Source organism: Empidonax traillii, unplaced genomic scaffold (assembly GCF_003031625.1).
Source record: "Empidonax traillii isolate 1590-97213 ecotype Southwest subspecies unplaced genomic scaffold, ASM303162v1 scaffold1758:size69087, whole genome shotgun sequence".
Classification (NCBI taxonomy): Eukaryota; Metazoa; Chordata; class Aves; order Passeriformes; family Tyrannidae; genus Empidonax; species Empidonax traillii.
In genome coordinates this window covers 40,780-58,952 of record NW_020956951.1, presented here as the reverse complement: position 1 = coordinate 58,952, position 18,173 = coordinate 40,780, and the positions used below count along the sequence as shown (strand labels likewise).

General features: G+C 48.6%; 2 protein-coding genes across 2 annotated transcripts in view; one reads left to right on the top strand and one right to left on the bottom strand.

Annotated features, from left to right (window-relative positions):
* The first annotated feature begins 338 nt into the window (after positions 1–338).
* ORC4 (origin recognition complex subunit 4) lies at positions 339–7,759 on the top strand. The gene is made up of 13 exons (XM_027908576.1): positions 339–493; positions 929–1,008; positions 1,969–2,059; positions 2,931–3,006; positions 3,134–3,219; positions 3,859–3,907; positions 4,169–4,320; positions 5,102–5,275; positions 5,592–5,678; positions 6,437–6,545; positions 6,933–7,028; positions 7,111–7,178; positions 7,357–7,759. The coding sequence occupies exons 1-13, from the start codon at positions 398–400 to the stop codon at positions 7,543–7,545; spliced, it is 1,353 nt and encodes a 450-aa protein (XP_027764377.1). The 5' UTR covers positions 339–397; the 3' UTR covers positions 7,546–7,759.
* Positions 7,760–11,029: 3,270 nt separating this feature from the next.
* Positions 11,030–18,173, bottom strand: part of ACVR2A (activin A receptor type 2A) — a 39,667-nt gene continuing 32,523 nt past the window's right edge. Inside the window, exons 5-11 of the mRNA XM_027908575.1 lie at positions 16,065–16,208; positions 15,206–15,349; positions 14,600–14,745; positions 13,666–13,780; positions 13,289–13,427; positions 12,642–12,772; positions 11,030–12,093 (exon numbers count right to left, since the gene is read on the bottom strand). Coding sequence (XP_027764376.1) covers positions 11,899–12,093; positions 12,642–12,772; positions 13,289–13,427; positions 13,666–13,780; positions 14,600–14,745; positions 15,206–15,349; positions 16,065–16,208 — 1,014 coding nt within the window. The 3' untranslated portion in view covers positions 11,030–11,898. The remainder of the gene's footprint in view (positions 12,094–12,641; positions 12,773–13,288; positions 13,428–13,665; positions 13,781–14,599; positions 14,746–15,205; positions 15,350–16,064; positions 16,209–18,173) is intronic.

Genomic DNA, 18,173 nt, shown 5'->3' with positions numbered 1-18,173 from the left:
CTACAGCCCTCCCTCCCAGCTCTTTGTGGGCCCCCCAGACCCCTCATGGGCCCTCTCAGGGTCCTCAGAAGCCCCCCAGAACCCCCCATTCAGACATTCCCCCCCCTCACAGCCCTCCTATGGTTCCCCAAAACCCCTCAGGACCCCCCAGTCCCCTTCAGAGCCAGCTTATCCAGAGAGATGCTGCGGTTATTGTTATCCAAAGCATCCTAAACGCTGATTAAAAGGAATTAAAATTAAGCAAAAAATGAATCAAAAACACTTTCAGGGTTTTGGGTCTGGCAAGGCGAGCTGCTGCGTCGTTATTTGTTAAGAAAAGATGTTCTCTGCAGTTCTAAGTCCTTCAAAAATAGCCACCATCTAAGTACAGCTTCTGGTGGACGTTATTTGGAATGTAATGTTTAATTTTCTGTCTTCTTTAAAGATGAAATCTGCAATGAGTAAGCGTAAGCTGAAGGAGAGCTGTGGAGCGAGTGCTGAGTGCATTTCACAGGTCAGTAACAGCTTCAGCCACGACTTTGGTTTTCAGTTAGGGAACTTTTCCATCCTCTGCCAACTGTAGAATTCCATATTTTTAAAAAAAAAAGACTTGTATGGGTACTGGATGTAATTTCTAGGGCTGTGAATGGCTTTTATACTTCTTTCAGCTTGTCACCTAATTGTTTCCTTCAAGTGTTACTTCTTGGATCCTTAATAAAAACACTTCACAATTTACCTGTGTTTTCTCTTTTACGTAATATTTATACAAGGTTCTGCCTACTGCAGCTTTATTTTTGCTTTCAAGACCCCTGTGTCATCGGTGGCAGTAAATATTTACATGTTACAGAACATCTGTGACACGACAAACGTGCATATCTCACAGTTATTTTACTGCTGGAACATTCTGGTGCTTCAAGCACCCAAAATCCTCTTTGTGTTATCCCTGCAGGTGCAACAAATTCTACGTGAAAGGTTCTGTCCCCACTCCAGTGCTACTGGGAAGCTGTTTGGGGTTGAGCACCAGTACAGGTGAGTGAGCAGCCTCTAGTCATTTCTAACTGAACTTCAGGAGAAAAAAAAAAAAAAATAATCAGGTGAAGTCAGAATCTTCTGCTGCTGGATCTGTTTTTCAGAATTATCCTGGCTTCAATGACCTGCAGCGCAGTGCTGCTAAAAATGCTTTGCCTCACATTTTAAGGGGTTTTATACAACTGTTCCTGGCTGGTTTTGTCAGGCTCTGAGTTTGGGATTTCTTGTCCTCGTTTCTCACCTGTAGCTCCTGGAACAACCTTTTGTTTTGTTTTGTCTGGGCCTGACTTTTAGTGCACGTTCTAAGGCTTTCCATAATGGCCTGGCCAAGCAAACAGTTGAATTCTCTTATTTTCACTTCATATTTTCTCCTATTTGTTGGTAAGCTGTTCTGAAACTAAATTTGAAACTTTGGTTGTTGACATCATGGTTTTTGAAGTAGAAACCCGTATTTAAAACAAACCTGCTTCTCGGGGCCAGAGTTAGGAGGAGATGAGTTGCTGTGGCAGTAACAGTCCCAGCCCTAAACATCTTCCAGGGGCAGGTCAAAGCCTGAAAACAGCAACCATGTATCTGAAGAACTTGCTTTAAACAGGTTTTTTTTTCCCCAAGAGCAACTTTGTGCAAGTGGAGTCACCTGATGGGAGCTGGGGTTTCTTCTGGGAGAGAGAAAGTAACACTGAATAAAAAGGGTAGTGTAACCCAGCTGTGGAATTCTGTCCTTTGGTGGTGGGGCAACTGCAGAGCTTTATGAATTAGTGATACTCTCAACTTCTTTTAGGTTTTAATGCTTTAAACTGTTTTAAGAGCTCTGATCACTCAGCCCTCTGCGCCTCATTGTATCACATTTTGCATGCCCTGAGAGGAAGCTGAAAGCGTAGCCAGTTTTCTCTGATTCTCCGTATTTTCCCGAGTTTCAGTGACTCTTTTCCCTTCATCCTGTCACTGTCTCCATCACAGGCATTTGCTGGAGCTGCTGAAAAGAACCACTTTGCATGGAGAAAGTAATTCTGCCCTCATCATTGGGCCCAGAGGATCAGGGAAGACCACGGTAGGAACACCCAGTGGAAGTTCAGCAAATTAGGCACGAGCTGCATGACCCCAGTGAAATCCTGGGGAGCTCTGGGAGCTGCATTTCCATCTCTGCTTGTTTTTAAAGAGACGGTTCACACAGAAATGCAAAATATTCCAGGGCTTCTTGTGAGCTGATTCTGTGGAACAGCAGTGTGGAGAAACGGGTTCCTTGCAGTTCTCTCTGCCATTAAAACCACCTTTTGATCACTCTGGAATTAACCTGCTATTTCTATTGGCCCCCCCACTGTAAAAATGACTGAAGAGGCATCCAAAAGCTGTGAAAGTCTAAGGGGTGGGTTTCTACACATGTAAAAAAAATGACCAGGTGTCTTCATCGTGTTTGAAATGTGCCAAGGAATGTTGTTCCCTGAACTGCCAGGAGGTACAATATGAGTGGCTGTGGTTTATCTTTTAAAGGAACTCCTTTTAATTTGAGGCACATGAAGGGATGACAAGGAACTGAAGTGTTTTATCCTTCAGTATTATCTATCACTCAGGTCTCTTATGTTCCCATCAATACATAATGTGCTAAATGGACTGGCTCTTACTGCAGGAAGCATTCAAGATGGAACAATTAGGAAAATTCCATTGGAGGTCTTCAGGCTTTTAAATAAGTTCAACAGAAACAAGTTAATAGCTGTTAAACATACCCAGGCTGACACCAGTCACCCTGCCACTTCGCTGGTCACTTATATTTGCATTTCCAAACCAGTTGTTGTCACCTTTTTCTGTTCCCCAAGATGCTCCAGGGGAAGGATAACCCCCAAAACACCAGGGAGTGGTGGTGGGGAAGGAGTGGATAAACCCAGTGGCAATTAATCTTCTGTATTTTTTTTTTTCCTTCCTAGTTATTAAATCACGTCTTAAAAGACCTCAGGGAAACGAAACAAGTTCGAGAGAACCTGTTGGAAGTTCACCTGAATGGCAAGTAATTCAGCATGGATCCAGTGTTACGTTATCCAGTTCTAATACTGCATGTACTGAAAATACATTCTCTGTACACAGTTTGCTTTCAGCAATTTGCTGTGGCCCCAACATCACTTTCTTGCAGGGCTCCTGCAGACGAGCGATAAAGTGGCCCTGAAGGAGATCACCAGGCAGCTGCAGCTGGAAAATGTGGTTGGGGATAAAGTCTTTGTGAGTATCTTCACTCACTTCCCTCAGAAACCCCCCGTCTGGGAAACTGGCTTTGTGGAACGGTTGTTCCTTGGAGGAGGAGGAAGGAAGGAAGGACAAGCCCCTAAAGGGACCAAACTGAAGCTCTTTGTTCAGAGGGGTGGGGTATTCTGTGAGCATTGTCTTTTAACATTTCAGGAGTTAGCAAGTTAACCAACCACCCAGCAGGTTCTTTGGTGTTCTGGCATCTTTAGTGTATAAATATACATGCAGCCTCTCCCAGGCTTCCTCAAGCTCTCCTTCTGCGTGGAATTTCTGCTAAAATATTTATTTCTATTGAAGCACCTTTTCCCAAAGGTAAACCCACTTACATCAGTGCTGAATTCAGTCATAGGGAGAGTGACTGAAGTGCTTCAGATTAAATTTCATTCCTTTGAGTGGGAAATAACTTGGGCCACTGCTCAGAGCTACCACTGCTTGCTGCCCGTTACTCAGTGAGTGTTCTGGATTTGCAGGAATGTCCTTCTCTCCACTGAAACATTCCCTCTCTTCTGGAACTGGGTTTTAGAAGGGGAGATGGCCTTCAGTACCTGCCTGAACCTGCTGCAGCTGAACAATGCAGAGAATCACTTTGAAAATCTCTTTTCCTTCTCCATGCAGGGCAGTTTTGCTGAAAACCTTGCATTCCTTCTGGAAGCTTTAAGGAGAGGTAAATAAAACCAATCTTTGGTGTCAGTTGTTGTGTCTGTCCTCCCTGGAAGCCAGAAATGCTGCTTGGCAGAACAACAACAAAACCTTCCCCTGTTCTTCAGGGTGTTTTTCTTTCTGCCCTGTGAAAGGAGGGCTTTGCTTAAGAGCTAAGAGACATCAACATGTAAATTATTAAGGCTGTAATTAGTGAAAGCCATAGAGGTGGGGGGGGGGGTCTGCTGGGTGAAGTTCCCTGCTGACTTTCCAAACTGCCCTCCAGGAGACCGGAGCAGCAGCTGCCCGGTGCTGTTTGTCCTGGATGAGTTCGACCTGTTCGTCCACCACAAGAACCAGACCCTGCTCTACAACCTGTTCGACATCTCCCAGTCGGCGCAGGCTCCCGTCACCGTCATCGGGCTCACCTGCAGGCAGGTGAGAACCTGCGCCCCCTCCTGCATCCTCCATCCTTCATCCATCCTTAAACGGATCCAACCCGGGTTTGGGATCCACGTTCGATTTCCCGTGATTTTTACGGCGGCGTTCAAAGGGAGTGACGGGCAGGTTATGGATCTCGTCAACTCGCAGCACTGTGGAAACTCTGTAAAGGTTAAACTGTTCTCTGAGTTAACTGGTGAGGAGAGTTATGACAGGAAGAATAATAATAAAGATATTTCATCAATCCTGAATTCTGGGGTTTGTCTGGGTTTAGGTGATACTTTGGGAGTGTAATTAAGGAATTGCCTTCAGAGCTGCCCTGTGGTGACAGTTGTTTCTGAGGATTTTTTTGTTTGCTCCTAACTGGTTTTTGGTTTTTTTTTTTAAGCTGTATTCTCTCAGTCTGACAACAGGCAACGTGGTTGTGACCACACAGACAACTTGCCTGGAGTTTTTGGGGTGAAATGTCTTGATTCCAGGCTTAGGGAGCCGAAGCATTTCCATCATCTATGGAGAAATGTTGCAGGGTTTCCTAGCAACTGCTGATCCCGGGTGATGTGGGGCATCACGTGGGCTGGGGAGAGGCTTGTCAGGCATTTCCAGGCACATCAGTTAAAACAGTCAGCACAGGTCTGGTTGGAATGTTTGAAGCCTGAGAATTTAATAATTCTTTTTTTTTTCAGCACCTTTTACTTTGCTACAGTACAGACAAATTACCAAAGAATGCGCTAAATTAATTTCCTTTTTTAATTACTTTTTTTTTTTTTTTTAAATCAAGGATATCCTGGAGCTCTTGGAGAAGAGAGTAAAATCAAGGTTCTCTCACAGACAGATATATTTGATGAATTCCTTTGATTTTAAACAATACCTTAAGATATTTAAAGAGCAGCTTTCCCTTCCTGCCGAATTTCCTGATCAGCCTTTTGCACAAAAATGGAATGACAATATTCAGGTATTCAAAGCTTTTGGTACTTGGTTTCAGTAAAAATTCTACAGTAAGACCAGTTAATGAGTGTAAAGCTTTTACCTGAGACTGCTATTGAGTTTGTTGTGGAATAAATTCAATGGTGATAAACCTTTGCTCGTCGAAGTCTGGGGGTAAAATGGTCACAGAAAGTTGAGAGTAGATGTGAAGAATTGTGTTGTCAGCCATGAGCTGAGCTCTTTCAAAGAACTGCTTAACCCTCATTTTTCCAGGTGAGCATAAAATTATTTGGGATGATGTAAATGCCACTTTATTTTTTTTTTTATTTTTTTTTTTTTTTTAGCGTCTCTCAGAGGATAAAACTGCACAGGATGTGCTGCAGAACCTTTTCCACCACACCAAGGACCTGCGCTCGCTCTACTTCCTCTTGGTATGTGCTTGGAGATATTTATATTCATATAGAAAACACCTTTTTCTTCCTACTAAACCTTCTTCTTCTTCCTGCTAAACCTGCAGCCCTTTTATTCACATGGAGGAAATGCTTTGGCTTCCTTTTATCACTTCCAAGGTCAGATAAGATCCCTTCATGAAGTGTGTGATGAGGCACCACGTTGTTTCCCAGAGCTGGGAGCAATCCAGGGAGCCCACCCCTAAATCATCCACTACTGTGACACTAGTCCAGGAAATGGGGTATTCATCTCAAATCCTGAGGTGCTGGAGGCAACTAATCCATGGAAATACGGAGCTGGAAGTTAACTCTCATCTCCCAAATTACTCAGTTTGAGATGGGATTTAGGGGAGAAATTGAGGGTGGGCAGGCCCTGGCACAGGTTGGGCAGAGAAGCTGTGGCTGCCCCTGGATCCCTGGAAGTGTCCAAGGCCAGGTTGGAGCAACCTGGGACAGTGGAAGGTGTCCCAGATGTAAAACAGCTGCTGAAGTGCTGATCCATGGGAATGGATCCAAACAGGTTCCTGAGGGTTTACCTCCTCCAGTGGGGAGGCTTTGACATTTTAAGCTTGGAAAACCCTCCTGGCAAACGGGGGGGTTGTAACTCCAGCTATTAGTGAGGTTTCCACAATTTACATGTGGGAGTTCTATTCCCTAATGTTTCTAGTGGAGTGTCCCGTCTCCAGGCAGGAGCTGTCCGTGGCTGAGGAGCGGAATGAGCGTGTCCTGCTTGTTTGCAGATGCTGGCTGTCAGCGCAGTGAGTGTGCAGCACCCCCTGCTCACGGCAGCAGACCTGCAGGAGGCCAGCAGGCAGCACAGCACCGACTCCAAGGCCAACATCGTGCACGGTAAAGCTCAGCCTTTCTCCCGGAAAAACGCCTCTCAGGAGAAAGGGAAAGTGTCAGGTGCCCCTCTGGAATCCCCCTGAGGGGAGAGACACGGACAACCTGAGCCTCTGCTTGCTGGAGCTCACCCATCTATGGATTGGAACTGCCAAATTATACACTTAAATGTCTTGCTTCTCCATGGCTTAACAGCCTCGCTTCAAACACATGGAGAACAAATGTTCTCCCCAGTTCTGGATTTCTTTTTTTAACATAATGAAGGTAAATAACACAGATGGGTGAGGCCTGGAGCATAAAAAAATAAAGAGGAATGCAGACAGTGAGTGAACTGCTCGTGCCTCTGATGTGCTCAGGGGGGGATCCTGAGGGCTCTCCCGTCTCTTCCTGCAGGTTTGTCTGTGCTGGAAATCTGCCTCATCATTGCCATGAAGCACCTGAACGACGTGTATGATGGAGAACCCTTCAACTTCCAGATGGTTTACAATGGTGAGAGCAATCCTGGGCTTCACGGCCACCAAACCCCTCCCTGCCCCCTCACTGACCTTTCCCTTATCTGTCACCCACACAGAATTCCAGAAGTTCATCCAGAGGAAAGCACATTCCATGTACAACTTCGAAAAGCCAGTTGTCATGAAGGTGAGCCTGACACGGGATGTTTTTACTGGAAAGCTTTCAGGACCTGGGTTTGTTTCCCAGAGCACAGGTCCGAGGGGGCAGATGTAACCCTGACAGGAAGCTGGGGTGTTCTGGGGCTGGAAGGGACACCCTGCTCCCGGCAGGAATGACTTCCCCTGGCCCCCCTCCTGCATTCCAGGCCTTCGAGCACCTGCTGCAGCTGGAGCTGGTGAAGCCCCTGGAGAGGCCGTCGGTGCGGGCGCAGCGGGAGTATCTGCTGATGAAGCTGCTGCTGGACAACACCCAGATCATGGATGCGCTGCAGGTGTATCCCAACTGCCCCACGGACGTGAAGCAGTGGGCAGCCTCCTCCCTCAGCTGGCTCTGAGCTCCACGGCTGCTCCGGCAGGGAAGTGCCAGCGCCAGGAGATGGAGCGTTACCCACGGGAGACTGTTCGGATTAACGAATCCCTGGAAGGAGCCCGCAGTGCTGATCCATCTGGGATGTGCTGGAAGGGGAGCTACGCTCACGTTGTGTCTCCCAGCGGCCGCCCCTGTGACTGACTCCAAGGCTTAGGTGGTTTAGCTCAGCTCGGTGCCAACTTCTCAATCCAAGTCCTTGGAGTTTGTCCCTCTGGATCATGGCTCAGGCCCCGCTGCCCTCCCGGCAGTCCTGCGGCACGAGCCGGTCAGAGCTCACCCCGTGCTTCTCCTCAAATCTCACCTGGCCTGGAAAATGCACCCAATTAAATCTTTGATCACTTCATTAAACCTTTCATCCCAACCTTCTGCTGCTTCCAGCCGAGGTGTGACGTGGCCAGCGCATCCCGGCACGAGGAGGGTTTGGGAATGCCGGCCGGGAGCGCTGCCCTGGCCTCTGCTGGCAGCTCTGGGGTGAGGAGCCCTTGGCAGTCCCAGGTTATTTAATTTACTCTTTGCTTCATGGAGTTTCTGTCTGCACACCTGCACCTCCCCAGGGGCAGAGCAGTGCCTGGGAAAGCAGGGATAAACAGTCCTGGGATGGTTAGGGCTGGAAGGGACCTGAAAGATCATCCTTATGATGCAGGTGCTGTCAGTGATGCCACTCCTGCACACCTTCTGGAAAGGCTTTCCTGCAGCAGCTGTTCTCCAGGAAGGAAAGGGTGGATTCAGCCAAGCCCAATCTCCCTGTTTTTCAGTGGAGCTCCTGTAATTCCAGCTGGCCTTGTAAAATGGGAGGGGTTCTCCGCTGCTTCCTGGGTAGCTCTCCTGGAAGTGGTTGATCCCTGTGGAGAAGGAAGAGGCAGCCAAGCCCTGACCTTGGGCTGCAGCAGAGGGAATAGCAGTGGCAGTGTGTGGAATTCCCAGCACGTGGCTTCTCCCTGCCCTTGGCAGCAGCTGGCACTGCCCTGGGAGCAGGGCCTCACCCTCCTCAGCACACTGCAAACAGGGATAAAAAATAAAGGGATAAAATACAGGGAATGCTGCAGTGTCCTGATACAAAAGAGGGGAATTTTCCCTCAGAAGTGCTGGAGTTGAGGCAGGTTCTCACCAGATTTGACCTGTAACACCTTCCCCTTCTCTTTTTTTTTTTTTTTTTTGCCACAGGACTCCCAGTTGGGCTCGAGATCAGCCCCACCTGTTGAAAAGCAGTTTAAAAGGAGGCATTTGCAAGTCAGAGTAGTCACATTTTTTATTTTCCCGTTGGGGGAATAGGGCAGAGTATACATTTGTATTTGTACAATATTTAACAATCACTTTATTGAGGGTTGGGGGAACGGGGGAGGGAGGGGATTGGTTGGGGTTTTTTTTTTTTTCAGCACTTGCAGAAACCCAGCAAGTACCTTTTGACAGTAGTACAACAACCTGTGCCCAAAACACTGACAAATACAGAGAGGAAAGGTAAAGAAATCGCTCCCCAAACTCGAGAGGGAACGGAGAGAAGATGGACCGAAACAAAATGAAAGGAGGAGGGAGAACAAAAGCAGTTCCTGCTGGTTGAGTATCTGAGGTAACAGATGTTCCATCAAGGATGCTACTGGAGTCCTGTTGCCCACGGGTGTGTATTGCATCTTCCTGGCTTTGGACCAGGAAGGTCTCACAAGAGGTTCAAAAAGCTGGAGGAGGAGCAGGGGGGCCCTACGGGTGCTGTCAGTGCTGAGGGGAGCGGGGCAGGCTGGGCCTGGGTGGGTGTTTCCATGTCTGGGGGGCAGTTTGGGACGAGCCCAGGAATGCCAGCCCTGCTGGGACACCCCCTGGGCTGGGGGGGGCGGGAGCAGAGCCGTGCGGGATCGGGGACCGCTCCAGGGCCATCCCTGGACTGGGAGCCAGGGGACAGGCAGGGACAATGCCAAAGTGTTCCCAAGCACCGGGCTCCCTGGCCCCTGCCCTGGCAGCTCAGCTCAGTCAATGCTCCAGCAGTGAAAGCAGAATTCATGTCCAACCCCAGAGAGCAGCTGGCCAGGACAGCCCAGGGGAGACCAGTCTGACCAGTCCCAAAGCACCTCCAAGGAGCAGCCTGTTCTCAGGGACGCTACATCACGCTGTTCAATCCCAGGGAATGGGAGCAGGACAAGAACTGAGCTGGGACAGCCACCGGCAGAGCGCAAAGGCAGAGGTACAAGTGCTGTGAGAAACCCCAGTTTGAGGGTAACACAAATGCTGGACACTTTACACACCGTCAGGCTTTGCACCAGATCTCAGAGAGCACAGAGTCCAACTCCATTCACTCCGAGTTTCGCTCCTTGGGAGCCCAGAGGTCTCAGGGAGTACAAGTGGATTGGGATTTGTTCAGAACTCCGTTCCTGTCCTGTGTGTGTGTGAAGTTAAATCAAAACTGGATTAAAAAGGGAAGTGTCACAAGGTGGAATTCTCCCCTGTGGAGCGCAGGTCCCTAAGGCACAGCCCTGAGTGGAACATCAGCCCTTCCCTCTCCCTTCATCCATCACATCCCGCTGTTCCCAGGGCTGAATTCCCATCCCAGGCCTGAATTCCCATCCCAGGGCTGCCCAGCCATCCTCAGCGAGCTCCCAGCACTGTTAAAGCTGTTTCCAAAGACACTGACTGGACACACAGGGGAACACGGACACACACTCAGCACTCCAGGGGCCGCTGCCCGCTCTGCGCTCCCCATTCCAACATTTCCTGTCCTTGGAATTTTGGGTAAAGGATCCAATCGACGTGGTGAGACCGCGCTGGGAGAAGCACTGCAGCACCCAGCTCCCAGTCTCTGTAATTCCAACACAAGGGGTGACATCCTGAACTCCAGTGGGAGCCACTTCCACGTTTTTTCCTCATTTTTGGCGAGTCTGCGCTATGGATATTCGTTACCTCGGAATGGTCATTGCACAAGGTGAGCACAACTAAGTTATCCCTGAAATTTAGGAGCTGGAATCTGTAGCCCAGAACTCTCTGTGTGACTCCAGGATAAACCTGTGGATCCCAGGGAGCGTGAGCTGCGCTCCCAGGGGATGGCACCGAGCTTTGAGCGGAGGGAATTGCAGATCTCCAAGCAGGGAGTGAGGAACTGGGAGGGGGGAACTGAGCTTCCTGAGGTGATCCTGGAACAGGGACACAGCCCCCACTGTTTGCTGGGACAGGGAACACGCGGCAATCTCGGCACCAACATAAATAGGAAAGAAAAAAAAAAGAATTTTTTTTTTTTAAAAAAAAAAAAAGAACAAGAATTCAGAGCTTTCCAGTGTCACAGCTCACAGAAAATTAAAAAAAAAAAAAAGTCATGCTTAAGTTTTCAAATATTCCTCAGACACAGCAAACCTAAATAGTATCAGTTAAATAAATGGATGAGATACTCTGGGAAACAGAGGGAAAAGCTTTCAACTAAAAGAGGGAGGGAACTTTTCTTTCAATAAACAGCACTTTTTTTTTCTCTTTTTTTATACACAACAAGCGAGTACAAGAAAAGGCTAAAAAACACGGCTCTGGGAATGGCCATTCCTGGGGGCACCTTCCCCTTCTTAAATAACACAGGGACGGGGAATAAACATCATTTACAAAACACGGAGCGGTTCATCATCCCAATTAGTGTTGTCGACGATAATTTAGGAGGTGGAACTGAGGTATACCTGGTTTTGAGGGAGGTTAAGTAATACTTGGAAGCCTCTTTGCTCTATCCCACTGATTCCTCTCGGTCCTGTACACGGAACAGCAGCACACGGAACATTCACAAGCTGTGTCGTAGTCGCGTCACGACGAGTCATTTTGATAGAAACGACGACGAATGCGATAAAAACAAAGTTACCCTTTTTTTGTTTTTTTTTTGTTTTCTGTTTGTTTGTTTTTCTTCTGTCGTTTGTTTTTGTTTTGTTTTGTTTTTTAAATCTGAAATGAAATGGTTTTTTTGTTTTTTTTTTTTTTTCTCTGTTTTGTCTGTTTGATTTTAAAAAAAATAACAGCAGTTCATGTAAGGAATTAGTCTCTTCCGACAGGGATTAAGAAATCGGGTGTCAGTGTTTAAAACGCTCGTTAAGCCCCGACAGGTCCGTTATTCTTCATGTAAGTCCCTCGCTGTCGTCGGCACGGGAGGGGTCCGGTCATGTCCTTCAGGTGCGAGCAGGGAATGCAGGAAGTCTCGTGGATCCACGCTGGGGACGAGGGGAGGGGCAAACAAAGGACAAACCAACACCTCTTGGTGCTGCTTCCAGAGAGACTTACCATCCGCTCTCCCCGCCGGCACGGCCCGTGCGCGCGGGAGCGGCTCCGCCGAAGAGTCCCGTGGGCGCTTCCACGACCAGTGCAACTATCATAGACTGGATTCTTTGGGAGGAAAGTCCACGTTGGTCACCATTGTGACCACAGTCACGATGTCCTCCGTGGTTATAATGTTAGTCAGTTTTTGCATCTGGATGATCCTCTCCTCCACGCAGCCCGCCGACAGCCGCGCCTCGGCGTCGTGATCCCAGCACTCCTCGATGGTCTCGCACAGCATCGCCATCCCCTGCGGGCCGGGGGAGGAACGGCACACGGGGTCAGCCAGGGGGCACCCACCCCAAAAAAAACCACAGCCAGGGTCCTCCTGCCTAATCTGAACCCCGGGGTCCAACAGGGTGTGGGGTTGGGATTTGGGGTTGGTGGTGTCGAGGTTGGCTCTGACAGAGCCTTGGGTCTGCTTTGTTATATTCTTATTTATTGCATTACTATGTACGAATTATTATGTATTGTATTATTCTTTGTGACATTTAAACAATACACAGCAGCCAGCAAAGCCTTTCCCTGCAGTGCTGCAGCGTCACCACAGCATTCCGGAGCTCACACCAAGAGGTGAAATCCATCAGCCATCAGGTGTCACCTCAGCGAAAAGTAACTCAAGAATCCCTCACCAGAAACCCGAAAGAATCCCTTTCTAGCACTCAAAGAGTATTTCAGGATGAAGAACACACTAATTTGCAGCCCATTCCATCCCTCCTAGAATTATTCAGTTCTCCCCAGGACACCCCACAGGCTGGGCAGGGTTTGGATGCCAGGCTCGGGGTTGGTAACACTTACAGAATGTTTCTGCCAACACTCCCTCAGGACGGGCCTCTTCTTTTTATGGACCACCACCTCCTGCATGTCCTCCAGGGAGGGGTGCTGGCCAATCTCCTCCTCAAAGGGCAGCATGTACTCATCCACGGGGCCTGCACAGGGAAAAGGGCTTCATCAGGAGCCTGGAACGGCTTGCAAGGGCCCTCAAAGCCACCTGGTCCCACCCTCCTGGAGAAGCCGCTGGGACACACAACATCTCAGCCCAGGGGAAACTGTCACGTTCACTCAGTGGAATTTACAGCTTGAAAGACCGGACTGACAATGCAACTTTTCCAAAAACATTTCTGAGCCTTTTCCCTTATCCCGGGCTGATCCTGACTCGTCCTGGCACCCACATGAGATTTCTCTTTTCAAATCCTTGTTAATTCGTGCTTCAAACCGACCCTTGGGGCTGAACTTGGGAGCAAAGCAGGTGTTTTGAGCTCCAGGAGTCCCACAGGGATTGTGGGTCTGTCTTACCACGGCAGGGAACAAACAGCCCAGGATTCCACGTGCCAGGACGCTTCTCCCGGGATAACAAACCCTGGGCTGTAACCACCACTGGATTCACACACAGAACCTCTGGGGCTGTCCCAAACCCCGATGGCGATGCCGATGCCGGTCCGTACCGTCGGAGGCCGTGCAGCGCGAGGCCAGCTCCCAGAGCACCAGTCCCATGGCGTACATGTCGATCCTCAGGAACGCGTCCCGCTGGAAGTTGATGGCCCCTTCCAGCACCTCCGGGGCCATGTAGCGCCGGGTGCCCACCTGGAGGGGGACACAGGGCAGGGCTTGGAGCTGGGCACGGACATCCCAGGGCTCCAGGACACCGGGATCAGACATTCCCATGCCTGCCCCTCCTCAGGGATAACTCCTGGAAGTTCCTCCGTGTCAACGAATAGAACACTGCGATGTTCTTATCCAAACCCTCCGGCAGGATGAAATCGGGGAGAGGGGCCGTGCAGTGAGGGAGAGGGGGGATTCCTGGGAATGAACGGGGATTTACCTGCCCGTGGGTGTCTCCTGCAGATTTCCCAGCCTCGAACTTGAGGGCCAGGCCGAAATCAGCGATGCAGGCCGTGAGGTTGTTCTTGAGCAGCACATTCTTGCTTTTGATGTCCCTGCCGAGGCAAAGACAAAGCCCCAAAATTAGGGATCTACAACATGGAACACCGACGGAATTCCAAGGAAAGAGGAACATCATAACCCAGCGTTATGGTGTGGAAGGGAAGAAAATAGAGAGAGATAATTGAGACAGCAATCAACACAAATATTATTATCTATAAAATAATCATTAAAATATACAATAAATATTATATAACATTTATTCATATATAAATATATGAATATATAATCAATTATATATTAATATATATTAATATATTAAACATTACTATAATAAAACAAAGAACATTTTATGAAAGGTAAGAAAATTATAAAGAAATAGTTAATTTAAACAGCAATGAATAGAAATATTTGTAATATATATTCACAATATGTATTATATGTATTTATAATATACTATACATTACATATACTATACATTACATATACTATACATTACATATACTATACATTATATATACTAAAATTATATATAATATATACATTTATCTATAATAAATATGTAAAATATTTTGTGTAATAATATAATAAAACAAAGAATAATTAAGAAACAGGTAATTTAAGTGAAAATACAAATATTAATTGCAATATAATATATAAATATAAATACAAATATTACTTACAATATAACATATAAACATATAATACATATTATATTCATTTATAATATATGTGAACATATTATAAATATATAATGCAGGTGGGATGCAGGAGAGCTGTGTCAGTGGGAGATGACGGGGGTGGCTGTGGGAGATAATTAATTGGGGGTGCCTGTGTGAGGTAACGGGGGTACCTGTGTGAGATAACGGGGGTACCTGTGTGAGATGGCGGGTTTGTGGCCGTCCTTGAGCCCCGGGATGTCCTCGTGCAGGTAGGCCAGGCCCCGCGCCATGGTCTGCGCGATGTGACACAGCTCCGACCACGACACCACGTTGGCCTTCAGGAAATCCGTCAGGGAGCCCTGCCCGGGAAGCAGCCACAGCTCACACACCCTCATCAGTCACCAGGGAACTCATCTGCGTGCCTTGGGGTTCATCAACTATCAACTGACCCACGGGGAACCAAAATAAACCCCCACGAGCTCTGCAGGGTGGGGTTGGTCCGACTCACAGGTCTGTGGGGCACACCCACAAATATCCCAAAAAACGTTCTAAAAATTATTCTGAAAAAATATTCTAAAAAGCCAAAAGGAAAAAAAAAAGGGCAGAACTCATTTTTTGCTTGCCTGTTTTCCTGTTAAATAAAACCCGACGGCTTTCTCGGTCGCCTGAAAACAAACCGTCATAACAAGGAGCGACCGGCGAGTGAAAACCGGTTTAGGTTTTTGTGCCTCGACCGCTGGGATTCCACGTCTGTGGGACATTCCCACAGAGGCTGTTCCGAACCACAAGAACCCCCGGGATGCAGGGATCCGGGCCCACCTTCTCGTGGAAGGCGGTGATGAGCCAGAGGTCCACGTCGATGCTGCTGCCCCTCTTCTCGGCGCCGATGAACTGCAGGATGTTCTCGTGCTTCATGCCCGGCAGGCTGTAGATCTCGTACTCGTTCTGCCACGACTGCTTGTCCTGGGACACAACCACGGGGATCCCACTCAGCACCCGGGAAAGGGGGGGGCTGTTCCCGCAGGAAATGCCCTTCCCAGCGTTTCAAACCCGTGGGATTTGTCACGCGCGGCAAGAAGGACCCGCCGTGTTTCTCCTCCCCGGGGGAGCAGCGTGTGGGTGTGGTTTAATTATTAATGGAATTAATTAATCCAGCCCAATAGCACCAGGCAGGGACATTCAGATCCTTTAACTTGGCTGGGTGGCACAGTTCTGGGCACAGTTTAAAGCGAGGCTTTCCAAGGGCACTGGCTGGGTGGGACCTGAGTGTTGTCTCCCTCAGCTGGGGCCCATTTCACTGGCCCAGTCCCTTCATGGAATTCAATTTGATCTGATTATTGACTGGTTTATTATTTATGGGATTACTGAGGTTGCGAGAGCTGCCTCAAGCTGCTGGTGCTCCATATGTGTTTTTATGACTAAAACCACAAAGTTTATACTTCAATATTTCAATATTCCAATCAGATGTTTTGACATTCCACTAATTTAAATTTCAATCGTATGCATTAAAACCTTTATTTCAGCTCAAGGAAACTCTCCCTTGCATCGCTCACACCTCCAAGACATTTGGGGTTGGATGCAGAACACCAGGTAAAATCTCTCCCTGGGATCCCCAAGACAAGCTGGTTTAATGTGATGACCTGAGGAAGAATCCAGGATCCCAGGAATCCCAGCTCACCTGGATGGGGAATATTTTCACCGCCACGTACTCGTTGAGGAGCTGAGCTTTCCACACACACCCGAACCTGCCCCTGGCTTTGATCTCCAGCAGCTGCAGAGGCTTCAGCCCCATCAGCGGGGACGGTGGGGGAGGCCCAGGATCCTGGAATGGGGGGAAAAAGGGGAATTAATGAACTCTGCTGGTCATGGGAGGGCAGGGACAGCTCCACAGAGGAAGGCCTGGATCTTGGGATACACCAGGATCCACCAGGATCATGGAGCCAAACCCCCCCTGCAATGGAGTCCCCGAAAAACCAGACACAAAGAGAACCCTGAAGGGAACGGGAATGGGATGGGAAAACACACTCATGGATGGGCAAGGGGGGATGGAAAACACCTGGATAACCAGCAGGGACAGCGCAGCAGGAATGAAGGAATTGTCTGACCAGGAGGGAAAGCACAGCAGGAATTAAGGAATCTTTTTTTACCAGGAGGGAAAGCACAGCAGAGATTAAGGAATTGTCTGACCAAGAGGGGCAGCGGAGCAGAAATTCAGGAATTTTTTAACCAGGAGGAAAAGCAGAGCAGAGATTAGGGAATAATCTTAACTAGGTGGGAAAGCACAGCAGAAGTTAAGGAATTGTCTGACCAGGAAGGGCAGCACAGCAGAAATTAAGGAATTTTTTAACCAGGAGGGAAAGCAGAGCAGAAATCCAGGACTAAAGATAATCAAGCTTTACTTGTTCCTTTGGAAAGAGCTGGGATTGGAATGAGCACCTTGGATGCTTTAAAGGATTTTTGTGCATTTTGGGTGGGGTTTTTTTTTGCGTTTCTCCGATTTTGTGTGACCTGTTTAACCCTTCACATCCAGGTTTGGGGATCAGCTCCTCCCGAGCCACTTCCAGGGCTCCCAACTTTGCCAGAAACCTGAGCCCTCGAGAGCAGAGCTGGAATTAAACCTCAGGGATTGTTTTGTACCATGGGAGTGGGATGGAGCTCCTCTCCATGTCCCCACATCCCTGTATCCACATATCCACCACCTCACTGCGGATCAGGACAACTTCCCTTCCTGGCAAAGGGGATGTGACAGGGAATGGTACGTCCTGTACTTCCCATTTTCTCCTGTATCCCCCCCGGGAACACAACCAGGACATTCTCAACCCTCTTGCTCAGGCTCTGCTTCCTCCTGGGCTCTTCCCTCTCCCTCCAACCCTGAAGTTTTCCAAACCCTGATTCCACGGATTAATAGCTGCGAAAAAAGGATTGGAATTCCGACTGGAGACACGCTGAAATACTCCCAAAAAAAAAGCAGGGAATCCTTTCTCAAAGGTCAGTGAGGGATGTTCACAGCTGTTCCCTCAGAACTGCTGCCTTTGAGGGGACAACAAACAGAAGGAAGTTTTCCCTCCCTTGGTGCCTTTCATTCCCTCCTGGAATATCCCAGGGGCAGCACTGCCCTGGGTTTGGAAACACAAACACCGGGAAACACAGCTGGGAATTGGCCTAAGTGAAACTGGGAGCAAGGTTCCCAAATTTACTGCCCAGAGCCAACTCTGAGGTGTAAAATCCCGTCATTCCCAGCCCCCCTGACCATCCCCCTGGGATTTAATGGCTGTAATTAATTATTTAAAGTTTTGATCCTCCTGCTCGGCCCAGATTTGTGGGAAACGAGCCCAAATCTCCTTTCGCTTCAGTGCCTTGGATTCCCCTCCCTTTCCATGACTCCACCCCAAAATCCTGCCGGGAGGGCACAGTGCCTGAATTGTTTTGGAACCACCAGGAAAATAACCCTTCTCCGGGATCTGGTGGGAAAAAAAAAAAAAATCCCTTCCCCGAGAGCCGAAAGTGAAAGCGGCAGCGGAATCTGCTGCTCCTCAACGTCCCACTGGGCCACAGCCCTTCCCACCTCCCAAATTCCTGTTTCCTAGAAAGCCCTGGCACTGCACAGGCTGTTCCCAGGCCCTGACCCAGCCCCTCCCGGGGTTTCCCTTTCCTGGGGAGACGTTTCCACCGAGTCAAAACTTCCGGATTTTCTGAGGCAGCAACACCTTCCCAACCCCCCCCCAATCCAAACAAACCCTGGGACTTGAGTGCAGAGCAGAATTCCCGCTCTGACAGAACCAGAAAG